This window comes from Hemitrygon akajei, chromosome 1 (genome assembly GCF_048418815.1).
Source record: "Hemitrygon akajei chromosome 1, sHemAka1.3, whole genome shotgun sequence".
NCBI classification, from domain to species: domain Eukaryota; kingdom Metazoa; phylum Chordata; class Chondrichthyes; order Myliobatiformes; family Dasyatidae; genus Hemitrygon; species Hemitrygon akajei.
The window spans coordinates 46,300,125-46,314,300 of record NC_133124.1 but is presented as its reverse complement, the minus strand read 5'-3'; the positions used below and the strand labels follow the sequence as shown (position 1 = coordinate 46,314,300).

General features: G+C 45.1%; 1 protein-coding gene across 4 annotated transcripts in view; it reads right to left on the bottom strand.

Annotated features, from left to right (window-relative positions):
* Nucleotides 1-14,176, bottom strand: part of rb1cc1 (RB1-inducible coiled-coil 1) — a 193,999-nt gene that overhangs the window by 58,595 nt on the left and 121,228 nt on the right. For all 4 annotated transcript variants that reach the window (XM_073042482.1, XM_073042490.1, XM_073042499.1 and 1 more), the window contains one exon: nucleotides 13,383-13,545. In XM_073042482.1, the coding sequence (XP_072898583.1) occupies nucleotides 13,383-13,545 (163 nt within the window). The remainder of the gene's footprint in view (nucleotides 1-13,382; nucleotides 13,546-14,176) is intronic.

Here is a 14,176-nt window from a genome sequence, read left to right as displayed (position 1 = left end):
GATATTCTCAAGGCCGAGTTCAATAGATTCTCGATTAGTCAGGGTGCCAAACGTTATGGGAAGAAGGTAGAAGAATATGTTTGAGAGGGATAATAGTTCAACCATGAGGGAATAGAGAGCTGACCTGATGGGCCAAATGGCCTAATTCTGCTCCTATCGTATTCCACCGCCCCCCTCCCCCCAAGCGTTCATGTTTTATTGTTTTACAACATTGAATCACAGCGGATTTAATTTGGCATGTTTTTTTTTTAGTGATCAACAGAAAAAGACTTTCATGTCAAAGTGGAAACAGATCTCTACAAAGTGATGTAAATTAATTCAAAGTATAAAACAAAATAATTGATTGCAGAAGTAGTTGCACCTTTGGTGCCAGTTAGTCTTAAGTCTGTGTGGACAGGTCTCCATCAGCTTTGCAGGTCTGGGCACTAATTTTTCTGCATTCTTCTTTACAAAACTGCTCAAGCTCTGTCAGATTGCATGGCAATTGTGAGTGAACAGTCCTTAAGTCCAGCCACCAATTCTCAATTGGATTGAGGTCTGGACTTGGCCCCACCACCACTTTAACTTAGTTGTTTTTAAGACATTCCTGTATAGCTTTGGCATTATGTTTGGGGTCGTTGTCTTCCTGAAAAATAAATCTTCTCCCATATCACAGTTCACTTGCAGTCTGCAAGAGGTTTTCCTCCAGGATTTCCCTGTACTTTGCTGCATTCATTTTACCTTCTACCTTCACAAGCTTCCAGAGTCTGCTGCAGTGAAGCATCTTCACAGTCTGATGCAACCACCCCCATGCTTCACAGTAGGGATGGTGCGTGTTTTTGATGGTGTGCAGTTTGGCTTACGGCAAGCATAGTGTTTAGTCTGATAGCCAAAAAGCTCAATTTTGGATTCATCAGACCATAGAACCTTCTAGCTGACTTTAGAGTCTCCTGTGTGCCTTCTGGCAAACTCTAGCTGAGATTTCATGTGGGGTTTTTTTCCCCAACAGTGACCTTTTCTTTGTCACTCTCCCGTAAAGCTGCGACTGATGAAGCACCCGGGCGACAGTTGTTATATGTGCAGACTCTCCCATTTCAGCCACTGAAGCTTTAACTCCTCCAGAGTTGTCATGGGTCTTTTAGTGGCCACCCTCACTAGTCCTCTTCTTGCACAGTCACTGTTTTTGAGGACGGCCTGTTATACGCAGATTTACAGTTGTGCCATATTTTTTCCATTTTTTGATGATTGACTTAACTGTATTCCAAGGGATATTCAGTGATTTGGAATTTTTTTCGTATCCATCTCCTGACCTGTGCTTTTCAATAACTTTTTCATGGAGTTGGTTGGAATGTTGTCTTCATGGTGTAATTTTTGCCAGAATTCTGACTCACCAGCAGCTGAACCTTCCAGATACAGGTATATTTTTACTACAATCAAATGAAACTCCTTGGCTGCACCAGTGATGATTTGCTGATTCAAATTTAAGGGGATGAATACTTGGGCAATTAATTGTTTTGTGTTTTTATATTTGTTATTAATTTGGATCACTTGAAGAGATCTGTTTTTCTCTTTGACACAAAAGTCTTTTTCTGTTGATCGGTCTTAAAAAAAAAGCCAAATTAAATCCATTGTGAAAGCTTCCAAGCTGGATGAATACTTATGTATGTCTTATGGTCTTATAACAGGTTTAGGGAACCTTGGTTTTTGCGAGATATTGAGGCCCTGGTTAAGAAGTTGCAATGCGGGTATAGGAAGGAGCAAATGACTGAGTATAATAAATGTAAGAGATCAATTAAGAAGTAAAACAGGAGGGCTAAAAGAAGCCATGAGTTTTCTCTAGCATACAAGAGGAACGAGAATATCAAGGGCTCGTACAGATATATTAAGAGCAAATGGATAGCAAGGCACAAAAATTTTCCTCTGGAAGATCAGAGTCTGCATTTATACATGGAGCTGAAAGATGGGGAAGAATAGATTTTTTTTACATCTGTATTTACTCAGGAGATGGACCTACAGTCTATGGATGTGAGGCAAAGCATCAGTAAGGTCATGTACTGTATATAGATAACAGAGGAGGAAGTATTTACTCCAGCGATGCTGACTGTTTATCTATTCCTCAATCTTATAAAACAGCTATCATAACTCTCCTCAGCCTCTGCTGCGCCAGAGAAAAGAGCCCAAGTTTATCCAACCTCGCATCATTGCACATGCTTTCTAATCTAGGCAGCATCCTGGTAAATCTCCTCTGCATCTTTTCCAAAGTCTCAACATCCTTCCTATAATGGAGTGTACAAAACTGAATGCAATGCTCCAGATATTGCCTAACCAGAGTTTTATAAAGCTGCAATATAACTTTCAGATTCATGAATTCTGTTGCTCGACTAATAAACGCAAGCATGCCATTTGCTTAACTTACTACTCTATCAACTGTGGAACTACTTTAAGAGGGCTATGTGTTTGGATTCCAAAAGCCCTCTGCATCTCAATACAGTTAAAGCCTTACCATTAACAATCTACTCTCCCTTTACATATGAACTTGTTATGAGGATTACCTCTTAGTAATAATGGTCAGTTAGGCACAGAGAAAATCTGTATTTACTGACAAGTAACTTTATTGCCTGAACTAAAAATTATGTGAATTTACACAACTGAACTCCTTTGGGCACACCTAAGTTTCCCTGACCCTCTATAAACAGTCAAATAATAGAAATGGTAATACCTGGGAAAGGAGTCTACGCTGGCCAGATGTTCCTGAACTAATCTCCACGTGTCTGACATGGGATTATTTACTTCAGCAAACTTCAATGGTTCGTCTCCAGAGTTGCTGCAAACATTTATCAGTTCCAGTGTTGCATTTTACTCATTGGCTCAAGGCTATCTGACTGACCTCTGTCACAACCTTATTGTGCCTGGTCAAAGCCAGCATCCATTTTGCAAGTAACACCTGCAAACACCTTATGGCTCTTTGTTGTAAATCTGTTACCAAACCAGTAACCATTGAATCATTCAAGACAGACACAGAGTCCACTATTCAGATACAATATGCAGGTTTAATACCAAGGAACACCTCACAAATAACTAACGGGAGAAAATCTGCAGATACTGGTAATCCAAGCAAGTGACCTGATGAAGAGTCTTGGCCTGAAACATTTCATTCTTTCCCATAGATGCTGCCTGGCTTGCTGAGATCCTCCAGCATTCTGTCTGTGTTCGTCACAAATAACTTCTTATTTGGAAATAATCTCTAGTCCAGCAGATTAGCTGGAGCATCATTGTCTCTAACAAATTAGTTCAGCCGACCAAGACCAGTTATAAAAATGAAGGATACAAAGCAGCTTCACTAAATGGCAGCCTCCATTCCTTCTCAATCGCATGGCAAAATCAACACCAATTGGTTTGTCTACCTCCACTGTCCTTGATTCATTCAAATTCACTGATTTGTGGCCAACAAATTTCCAAAGTGCAACACTTCACATTTAGCCTTGTTAAATTCCATCTACTATTTCTCCATAATATCTGCAACTGATCAATATACAGTGTATCCTTTGCCAGACTTCAACACAACAAAATACCAATCTTTGTATTGTCCGGTCCGGTCCCGGAGACTTATCCAACTTGACGCTTTCCAAAAGCTCCAGCATATCCCTTCTTAATGTCTATATACTCAAGCTTCTCAATCTTGAGAAGTCATCCCTCCAAATGCCAAGATCCTTTTCCGTAGTGAATACTGAAGCAAAGTATTCATTAAGTACCTCTGCTATCTCCTCCAGTTCCATACACTCTTTTCCACTGTCATACTTGATTGGTCCTATGCTCTTGTGTCTTATCCTCTTGCCCTTCACATACTTGTAGAATGCCTTGGGGTTTTCCTTAATCCTGCTCGCCAAGGCCTTCTCATTGTCCCTTCTGGCTCTCCTAATTTCATTCTTAAGCTCCTTCTTGCTAGCCTTATAATCTTCTAGATCTCTATCATAATCTAGTTTTTTTTAACCTTTTGTAAGCTTTTCTTTTTTTCACTAGATTTTTATCAGCATTTGTACACCACAGTTCTTATACCCTACCATCCTTTCCCTGCCTCACTGGAACATACCTATACAGAACATTACACAAATATCTCCTGAACATTTGCCACATTTCTTCCGTACATTTCACTGAGAACATTTGTTCCCAATTTATGCTTCCAAGTTCCTGCCTGATAGCCTCACATTTGCCATTACTCCAATTAAACGCTTTCCTAACTTGTCTGTTCCTATCCCTCTTCAATGCTATGGTAAAGGAAATAGAATTGTGATCACCATCTCCAAAATGCTCTCCCACTGAGAGACCTGACACCTGACCAGGTTCATTTCCCAATAGCAAATCAAGTACAGCCTCTTGTCTTGTAGGCTTACCTAAATATTGTGTCAGGAAACCTTCCTGAACACACCTAACAAACTCCACCACATCTAAAACCCCTTGCTGTTAGGAGACACCAATCAATATTTGGGAAATTAAAATCTCCTACCATGACAACCCTGGGCGCAAAACTGCTTACAATACCCCAAGGGCAATGTGAACAAAGCCTTATAAAGCCTCAGGATTACATCCTTGCTTTTGCATTCTGTGCTTTTGAAATAAATTCTAAAATTGCATTTGCCTTCCTCAAATTTTATGTAGAAAATCGTCCATACCTTTACTCTTTTTACCGAAGTGCATGACTGTGCATTTCCCTACACTATATTCAGTCTGCCACTGCTTTACCTATTCTTCCAATCTAATTCTTTCTGCAGACACCCTGCTTTCCTCTGCACCATCTTCCCCTACACCCATCTTCATAACGTCCACAAACTTGGCAACACAGCCATTAATTCCTTCATCCAAATCACTGACATACTATGTGAAAAAAGCTGCCCTAACACAGACTTCTGCGGAACACCACTGAAATCCAACCAGGAAAAGCCCCTTTATTCCCATTCTTTGCCTCCTGCCAGTCAACCAATCTTCTATCCATGCTAGTATCTTTCTAGTAATACCATGAACTCTTATCCTGTTCAGCAGCCTCATGTGTGGAACCTTGTCAAAGAACTTCTGATAATTCAAATAAATAGCATACACTAACTTCCCTTTGTCAACCCTGCCTGTTAATTCCTCGAAGAATTCCAACCAATTTGTCAGGCAAGATTTTGCTTAACAAACTCTTGCTGACTTTAGCCTCTTTTGTCATGTGCCTCCAAATACCCTGTAAAAAAAACCTAATAGACTCCAACATCTTTTCAACCAATAAGGTCAGGCGAACTGGCCTCAATTTCCTTTCTTCTGCTTTCCTCCCTTCTTGGAGTGACATTTGCAATATTCCATTCCCCCGGAACCATTCCAGAATCTAATGATTCTTGGAAAAATCATTACTAATGCATCCACAATCTCTTTATTACCACTTTTAGAACCTTGGAGTGTAGTCCATCTGGTCCAGGTGACTTATCTACCTTCAGAATTTTCAGTTTTCAAAAGCACCTTCTTCAAATTTCAAAGTAAATTTATTATTAAAGTACATAAATGTCATTAATATACAAGCCTGAGATTCATTTTCTTGTGGGGATTCTCAATAACTTGAATAACCATAATAAAAACCATGAAAGACCACAAAGCGCATAATCAGTTTGCAAAAGGTAAACTTTTTGTATTTGCACTGTAAGAGAATAAGAGATGCAATCCTTGAAAGACAATTGGTTGTGGGAATATATCAGTGATAGGGCAAGTGAAGTGAAAATGAAAGGGTGCAAGTGAAAGTGGAGTAACAAACCATAATGTCGCAATGTCATACAGCAAAAAACAGGGTCTTAGACCTTAACGAGTTATTGATTCCACCCACATAACCCCAGTTATTCTATCTCAATACCTCAATTAAATAAATAACCCACAGGTTCTGCTGCTTAACTACAGACTTGTAATAATTTATAGTGGTCAATTAACCTACCAACCCACACACTTTTGGGATGTGGGAGGAAAACCAGAGTACCCAGATATACTGGAGAACAGGCAAATTCCAAACATACAGCACCTGTTGTCAGAACTGAACTTGGGTCGCAAGAACAAAGTTTACAGGGGGGTAAAAAATGAAAGTGATTAAATAATGAGGGAGTCAGTGCAAGGTGAAAGGTAGCAATGTGGGAAATGCAAAAAAAAAGTCAATTTAAAAAGGAACTGTGGCGACCCACTTCCCAGCACACTCGAACCAGCTCACAAAGTGGCGCGTGCCGGCATTGAGGCCGGTCCCAAAGAGGGCGCCAAACCTGCTTCACCAGCAAGGGGAAAAGCCCGCGCGCGGGACGGGACTGTGAATATGCGCCCTCTATGGCATTCCCACCCGGGGAGGGCAGGAACAGGAAGGCTTTAAAGCGAGGCCGTGAAGTTTGAATAAACCTCTTTGCAAATGCAGCTCACCGACTACGTGTCGTTATTTCAGTGCTGTGTGTAGCACACCGCTACAATTGGTGACCCCGATGGCCCAAACGATATTTGGACCGGAGATGAACGACGCTGCATCTGTTCATGTAGTTTCATTAAAACTGCCAAGCCTCTGGAAGCTGCAACCTCACCTATGGTTCCAGCAAGCAGAAGCCCAATTCCACATTCAGCAGATAACCTCGGATGCCACATGTTACTACTACGTGGTGAGCTCCCTCGACCAGGAGACAGCCGCCCAGGTTGAGGAGTTCATACAGTCGCCCCCGGAGCATGGCAAATACACAGAATTCAAAGCCTTGCTCATAAGGACTTTCGGACTCTCACAGCGCGAGTGAGCTGCCTGCTTAATGCGCCTGGATGGTTTGGGGGACAGGCCACCGTCGGCTTTGATGAACGAGATGCTGTCCCTGGCCGGAGGTCACAAGCCCTGCCTCATGTTTGAGCAGGCGTTCCTGGAGCAGCTGCCTGAGGACATACGCCTGCTGCTGTCCGACGCGGATTTCAGTGACCCCCGGAAGGTGGCGGCCCAGGCGGACGTGCTGTGGAAAGTCAAGAAGGAGAGTAGGGTGTCCGTCGCACAGATCACCAGGCCACGCTCCCAGCAGCAAACCAGACCAGGCCCGGCTGCAGAGCCCGCTAACCCCAGAGGCAGGGGCGAGGAGACCAACGAACAATGGCGCTTCTACCACCAGCGGTGGGGCGTAGAAGCCCGCCGCTGTAGCCCGCCCTGCAAGTTCCTGGCAAACGCCAGGGCCAGCCGCTGCTGATGTCTACGGCAGCTGGCCATCGGGATAGCCTCCTGTATGTCTGGGACAAGCAGTCGGGACGCCACTCTTTGGTCGACACCGGAGCCGAGATCAGCGTCTTAACTGCGACGAGTTACGACACCTGCAACAGAGAACCGGGTCCCACCCTGAGGGCCGTGAACGGCAGCACAGTAAGGACCTACGGCACCCATACGGTGCGACTACAGTTCGGCTCCAGCCAGTTCATGTGGGACTTCACACTGGCCGCCGTAGCCCAACAGCTCCTGGGAGTGGATTTTTTGTGAGTTCACAGCCTACTGGTCGACCTGCCAAGGAAGAGACTGGTCCACGCCGAGACCTTTCAAACGTTCTCCCTGGGTGAAGCCCAGTTGCCGGCCCCACACCTAGACTCCATCACGCTGTCCGACAACGACTTCACCAGAGTCCTGGTGAATTTCCCATCGGTTCTGGCACTGCAGTTCATGGCAGCCATGCCCAGACACAACGTACAGCACCACATCCCGACACAGGGACCACCCCTCCACGCCCGTGCTCGAAGGCTTCCCCCGGACAAGCTCCAACTGGCAAAGGAGGAGTTCAAGAGGATGGAGGAATTGGGGATCATATGGCGGTCCGACAGCCCATGGGCCTCCCCCCTGCACATGGTGCCCAAAGCAACAGGGGGCTGGAGACCATGCGGTGACTACCGCAGGCTGAATGAGGCTACAATGCCGGACCGCTACCCTGTGCCGCACATTCAGGACTTTGCAGCAAACCTGTACGGCGCACGGATCTTCTCCAAGGTAGACCTTGTCCGGGGATACCATCAAATCCCGATGCATCCGGACAACGTCCCCAAAACGGCACTCATCACCCCGTTCGGCCTTTTCGAGTTCCTCCGCATCCCGTTCGGCCTAAAGAATGCCGCACAGACGTTTCAGCGGTTAATGGACGCGGTGGGACGCGACCTGGACTTCGCTTTCATCTATTTGGACGATACCCTCATAGCCAGCAGCAGTCGTCAGGAGCATCTGTCCCACCTCCATCAACTCTACGCCCGACTGAGTGAATACAGCCTGACAATCAACCCTGCAGTCCTGCCAAATGCCAGTTCGAGCTCGACACCACTGACTTCCTGGGCCACAGGATTACTAAAGACGAGGCAACCCCCCTGCCCGCCAAGGTAGACGTGGTCCGCCATTTCCCCCGACCCAACACAATCAAAAGCCTTCAGGAATTCGTGGGTATGGTGAATTTCTACCACCGCTTCCTCCCTTCAGCTGCCCGAATCATGCACCCCGTTTGCCCTGATGTCCGGTAAGGGCAAGTACATTACCTGGGACGAGGTGTCCGCCGCCGCTTTCATTAAAACCAAAGAAGCCTTGGCAAACGCTGCAATGCTAGTGCACCCAGGAAAGGACGTCCCTACTGCCCTCACAGTGGACGCATCTAACACGGCAGTCGGTGGAGTGCTGGAACAACTCATCGAGATTTGCTGGCAACTCCTGGCGTTTTTCGGCAAACACCTACGACCACCCAAGCTCAAATACAGTGCTTTCGACCGGGAACTGTTGGCGCTATACCTGGCAATCCGGCATTTCAGGTACTTCTTAGAAGGTAGGCCCTTCACCGCGTTCACAGACCACAAACCTGTTTGCGTTCACGAAAGTATCCGACCCCTGGTTGTCCCGCCAGCAGCGACATCTGTCCTAAATCTCCGAATACATGACGGATGTCCGGCATGTCTCGGGAAAGGACAATGTCGTGGCGGATGCCCTCTCCTGCCCTAACATCCAAGCCCTGTCCCGGGGGTAGACTATGAAGCGCTGGCGGAGCAGGCAGACGAGGAGATCCTTAGTTACAGGACTGCAGTCTCCAGTTTGCAGCTCCAGGACCTCCCCGTAGGCCCAGGTGAGAGGACCCTACTCTGTGACGTCACCACTGGCCAACCCCGCCCTGTCATCCCGGCAGCCTGGCGGCGGCGTGTCTTCAACTCCATTCACAATTTAGCGCACCCCTCCATCAGGTCAACCGTCTGGATGGTAGCCAATAGGTTCATTTGGAACGGACTCTGCAAGCAGGTCAGTGAATGGGCCAGAACGTGCATGCACTGCCAAACAGCCAAGGTGCAGCGGCACACCAAAGCCCTGTCGTAGCAATTTCACCCCACCCGCCGGCGTTTCGACTACATTCATGTGGATATCGTGGGCCCCCTGCCAGTGTTGCGAAGAGCGTGGCACCTCCTGACTATTGTGGACCAGTTCACAAGATGGCCAGAGGCGGTCCCGCTCACCGACACCACCTCCAAATCTTGCGCCCGGGCACTGATTGCAACCTGGGTATCTCGCTTTGGTGTACCAGCTCACATTACCTCCGACAGAGGCGCCCAGTTCACCTCCAGCCCGTGGTCAGCTATGGCCAGCCTTTTGGGGACACAGTTGCACCACACAACTGCCTACCACCCACAGTCGAACGGACTAGTGGAACGTTTCCACCGTCACCTGAAGTTGGCTCTCATGGCCCGCCTCAAAGGGCCTAACTGGGTGGACGAGCTTCCCTGGGTCCTGCTCGGAATTCGCACGGCACCCAAAGAGCATCTGCACACTTTGTCGGCCGAGTTGGTGTACGGCGCACCCCTGGCCGTCCCAGGAGAGTTCATACCAGCCCCAATGGGGCAAGAGGAAGAACCCACAGCAGTCCTGGGCAGACTACATGAGAGGCTCGGTAACCTGGCCCCCATACCCACTTCACAGCATAGACAGAGCCCGACCTGCATACCCAAAGACCTGCAAAACCGTAAGTTCGTTTTTGTACGACGGGGTGGACGTCAGACACCGCTACAGCAGCCCTACGAGGGGCCGTTTACGGTGATCAGAAACAATGGGTCCACATTCGTGCTGGACATTGGGGGGAAAGAGGAGGTTTTCACAGTGGACCGACTCAAACCGGCCCATGTGGACTTGGCGCAGCCGGTCGAGATTCAGGCACCACGGTGCAGAGGCAGACCTCCCAAACAGAGTCCGACCCAGACTGTGGACATTGGGGGGTGTATCGCCGGTTCTGGGGGGGTGGGGGTTATGTGGCGACTCACTTCCCAGTGCACTCAAACCGGCTCACAAAGTGGCGCGCACCGGCACTGAGGCCGGTCCCAAAGAGGGCGCCAAGCCTGCTTCACCAGCAAGGGGAAAACCCCGCGCACGGGACGGGACTGTGACTATGCGCCTCCTACGGCATTCCCACCCGGGGAGGGCGGGAACAGGAAGGCTTTAAAGCGAGGCCGCGAAGTTTGAATAAACCTCTTTGCAACTGCAACTCACCGACTACGTGTCGTTATTTCAGCGCTGCGTGTAGCACACCGCTACAGAACAATAAATATAAAATAGTTAACTAAAATTAGCAAATTACTGAATATTAAGTGAATAAAACTACTGCAAAGTTGAATAAGGTATATGGAGGAGAAATGAAAAGGAAAATAAGGGTTACAAAGAGATTATGGAAAAGAAAGGCAACTCATAAAAGGTAAGCCCAAGTCTTGACTGGTGCATAAAAAGGGGCTAGAACGAGAAAAAAATGAGGGATAAAGAAACTGTAATAAATAGACAGGCCATATCTGCAACAGAATATCAGAGCTTTGTACAAGAGCAAGCTAAAAAAAATTCAGTCCAAGGCAGGGTGCAGATGATTAGGGGAAAAAGATAAGGAAACCCTATAACCTTAAACCCCAACCCTGGATAAAAGGGTGAAATGTATTTTAGATTCAAAAGCAGATAAGCAACTGAAGAAAATGTTTGGTGTGTGTTCTATAGCAGTGTAAAATAACTGGATTTAATAAAGGACCATTACAAAGTTGAGAGGACAAGCAGCATTTTAATTAACTCAAGTAGTATAGAAGTTTTGAAGAAAAAAAAACTTCCTTCTGTCAAACCATAAACACATCTTGATGTTTCTTAAAATCAGGAATACATCTTCTGGACAAATATGTTGCTTAATGGGGTGACTATCTGACAAGGATTTTTAAATGAAGACAATAATTTTCCACAGGAGAAAAACATTTGCCTTCAGTAAATAAACATTTTTAACTTTTCTTTGAAAAGCCATCATACTCACATTTTAAAAAATGTTTTCATGGCTTAATATAGCAAAGCCATCCTCATTTTACAGTACTATTTTTGGATGCAAAGTCATCTTTGGATCCCCTGTTGTACTTTTTTCTTTCAGCTTTGAACTGCAAATATTCAGGGAGCTAAGCAAAGTAACACTTCATAACCGGTTAGATGGCAGCATGCTCAGATGCAGTGGTTTCTCTGGGATCAATCAAAGGGTATTATTGTCTTTTTTAAAAAAAAATGTACTTTTTACAATTGTCATGAAGGACTTAAAAGTACTGCAGATGTATCCCAGCAGAGAGTTGCTGATTGGCAGAGTAACTGAAGTAGCTGGTCTTTATGCGAACTGCCATGCTGCCTGCAACAGAAAGGCACTGGTGCATGAAGGAGGTGTGCAGTCTAACAGCGAATGATTGACTTAGTCACTTTTCTTGTGATCGCAAAACCTTGTTGGACACTGGTGGTGTGGAAAGCTGCAAGTCCAATTCATTGGTTTATTGGCAAATGGCAGGGAAGCTGTGGGCCTCAGTCGTAGCAAGAACTAGGCCTCAAGCCGCAGTATTGCCTGTTTGGAGTCACCCAGGAGTGCTCCACCAGAGCACTGGAGGTGGTGTGGCATGGCATCCACACTGTAGTTGGTGTTGCTCCCCAGTGTTTGCTAGTAATCTAGCATGCTTGCTAGGCAAGCGCAAAACAAAAATCACTGAATGTTGATATTTTCCTGCACAGTTCAACAATGGAGATTCATGCCTTTCTAGCAATCTCAGCCTTGTTGCCAATGACTCTTCATTGCTGACTTCACCTTTATCCTGCTTAACTTAATGCCACCATTCTTTTCACTATTTTGAGTATGTAAAGCACAAGCATTTTGGGAAATATCTACCTCCATTTGCTAAACATTACTCCTCTTCATAAACCTTATCACATGCCTACTAGCTGTTAGAATACATTGAGGTAAAAGGTATACGAGTTTGCAGATGATAATACTAAATAGCTTCATGCAAGTCATAAAAGGTTACAGTTGCTGTAAATATCTAACCATGGGGATTAAAGCCCATCACTGCCAAACACATCCAAATTTTTAATACGTGGACTAACTTCGACAGCTGTGCGGTACAGTGTATAATGACTGGTATGGGAATGGGAACACCAACATCCCTGAATGAAAAACTTTCAAAAATACTGGATACAGCTCAGTCAATCAGAGGTAAAGCACCCCCCTTCAACTATAGAGCACATTTACAAGGAGGGCTGTCGCAGGAAGTCGGTACAGAAGCCTTAAGTCCCACACCACCAGGTTCAGGAACAATTCTCAATGGCTGAGTACCACTTAACCATCAGGCTCTTGAACTAGAGGGGATAACTAGTCACCCTAACACTGAACTGATCCACAAACTATGGACTCACTTTTATAGATTCGGCAACTCATGCTCTCAATATTTCTGGCTTATTTATTCATTATTATTTTTCTTTCTTTTATTTACAGTTTGTTGTCTTTTGCACATTGTTTGTTTGCCTGTCTCTGTCGTGTGTGTGTGCGTGTTTTTATTGATTCTATCATGATTCTTTGTATTCACTGTGGACACCCACAAGAAAATGAATCTTAAGGTAGCATATGGTGATATATACAGTATGTACTTTGATATTAAATTTACCTTGAACTCTGAAACACAGGAAACCACCATTGGGTATGGCATTTTTCATTACTTCGCAATATTCTAAAACACAGCACAATTGCTGTTACAACATGAAAATAGTTAAAATTAATACACAACCAGTTTTCACAACAATAATTGTATAATTTCTAAGCTATTGATTGATAAATATGAGCCAGGAGAGAAAAGTCTCTTTTTCCAAGCAGAGCCATGGTATTTTTCACATCCTCCCAAGACAGTGGAACAGAAAGTTAGTAACACATGCAAAGCTCACATGCCAAGCAATACATCGCAGCTGACATGACAACAGAGTACTGTACTTAATTGTCAGCTTAAGTCTTACACTCAAATAATTGAGAAATCATAATACTCCTAAGTCAAACTACTATAAGGTTTAACGTTGAGTATTTGTAATTCCATTGCTACAAAATACACAAAATATGGACATTTACCTGCTGTTCAGCTATGAGTGATGTTTTAAGGAGTTTAAGTTCTTCATTCCTTTTTTCCAGTTGATCTATCAAACTGGCCCTTTCTTCTTGAAACTTCCCTCTAATATCAGCAATATCATTTGGTGGAATGAAACTTTCTGATGCAGATGAAAATGGAATTTCCCTGTATTAGACAAAATAAAAAATAGGGGTTGGGCACAGGAAAGTAAAACACACAATTTATCTGAAGAATTTAAAAAAAAATTACTTATACATTTCAATTTTTCACATAGCATAACTGTAGTTTAGAAATGACAATCTTCATCTAACTGTTACGAATGAGGAGCAACTCTGATGGGCAGAAGGGTGCAAAGTCGCACACCCCCTTTTTGAGAATCGCAAAATCGCTATTATTTTGGGTCTGATACCCAGGAAATGAGAGAGATAAACAGCTCATGTCAGTAATGAGAGAGAGACAACGCAGGGATACACACAGATTGTAATGTCTCCTATTGACAAAGAGAGAGATTACTGCTATTGTCTCTTGAAGAAGGAATTGTGTATTGAGTACTGTTCTATTCATTGAAACCCCTCAGGGGGCAACCAGAGTGGTCTGGTTGAGGGATTGCATCAGCCCAACCTGATTGACACCTGAGACCCCGTGAGTGGGGATAAAAGTAGGGTCTGGGGAACACCCCTCAGACGCACCAGGAGAGATGCTACGAGACCGGTGGGGGCTTCTGTGTGTGTCCACCCTTGCCTGGGTGACGAGTCCTCCATGGAACGGTCTAGCTAAAAGACGGAGGGGTCATACA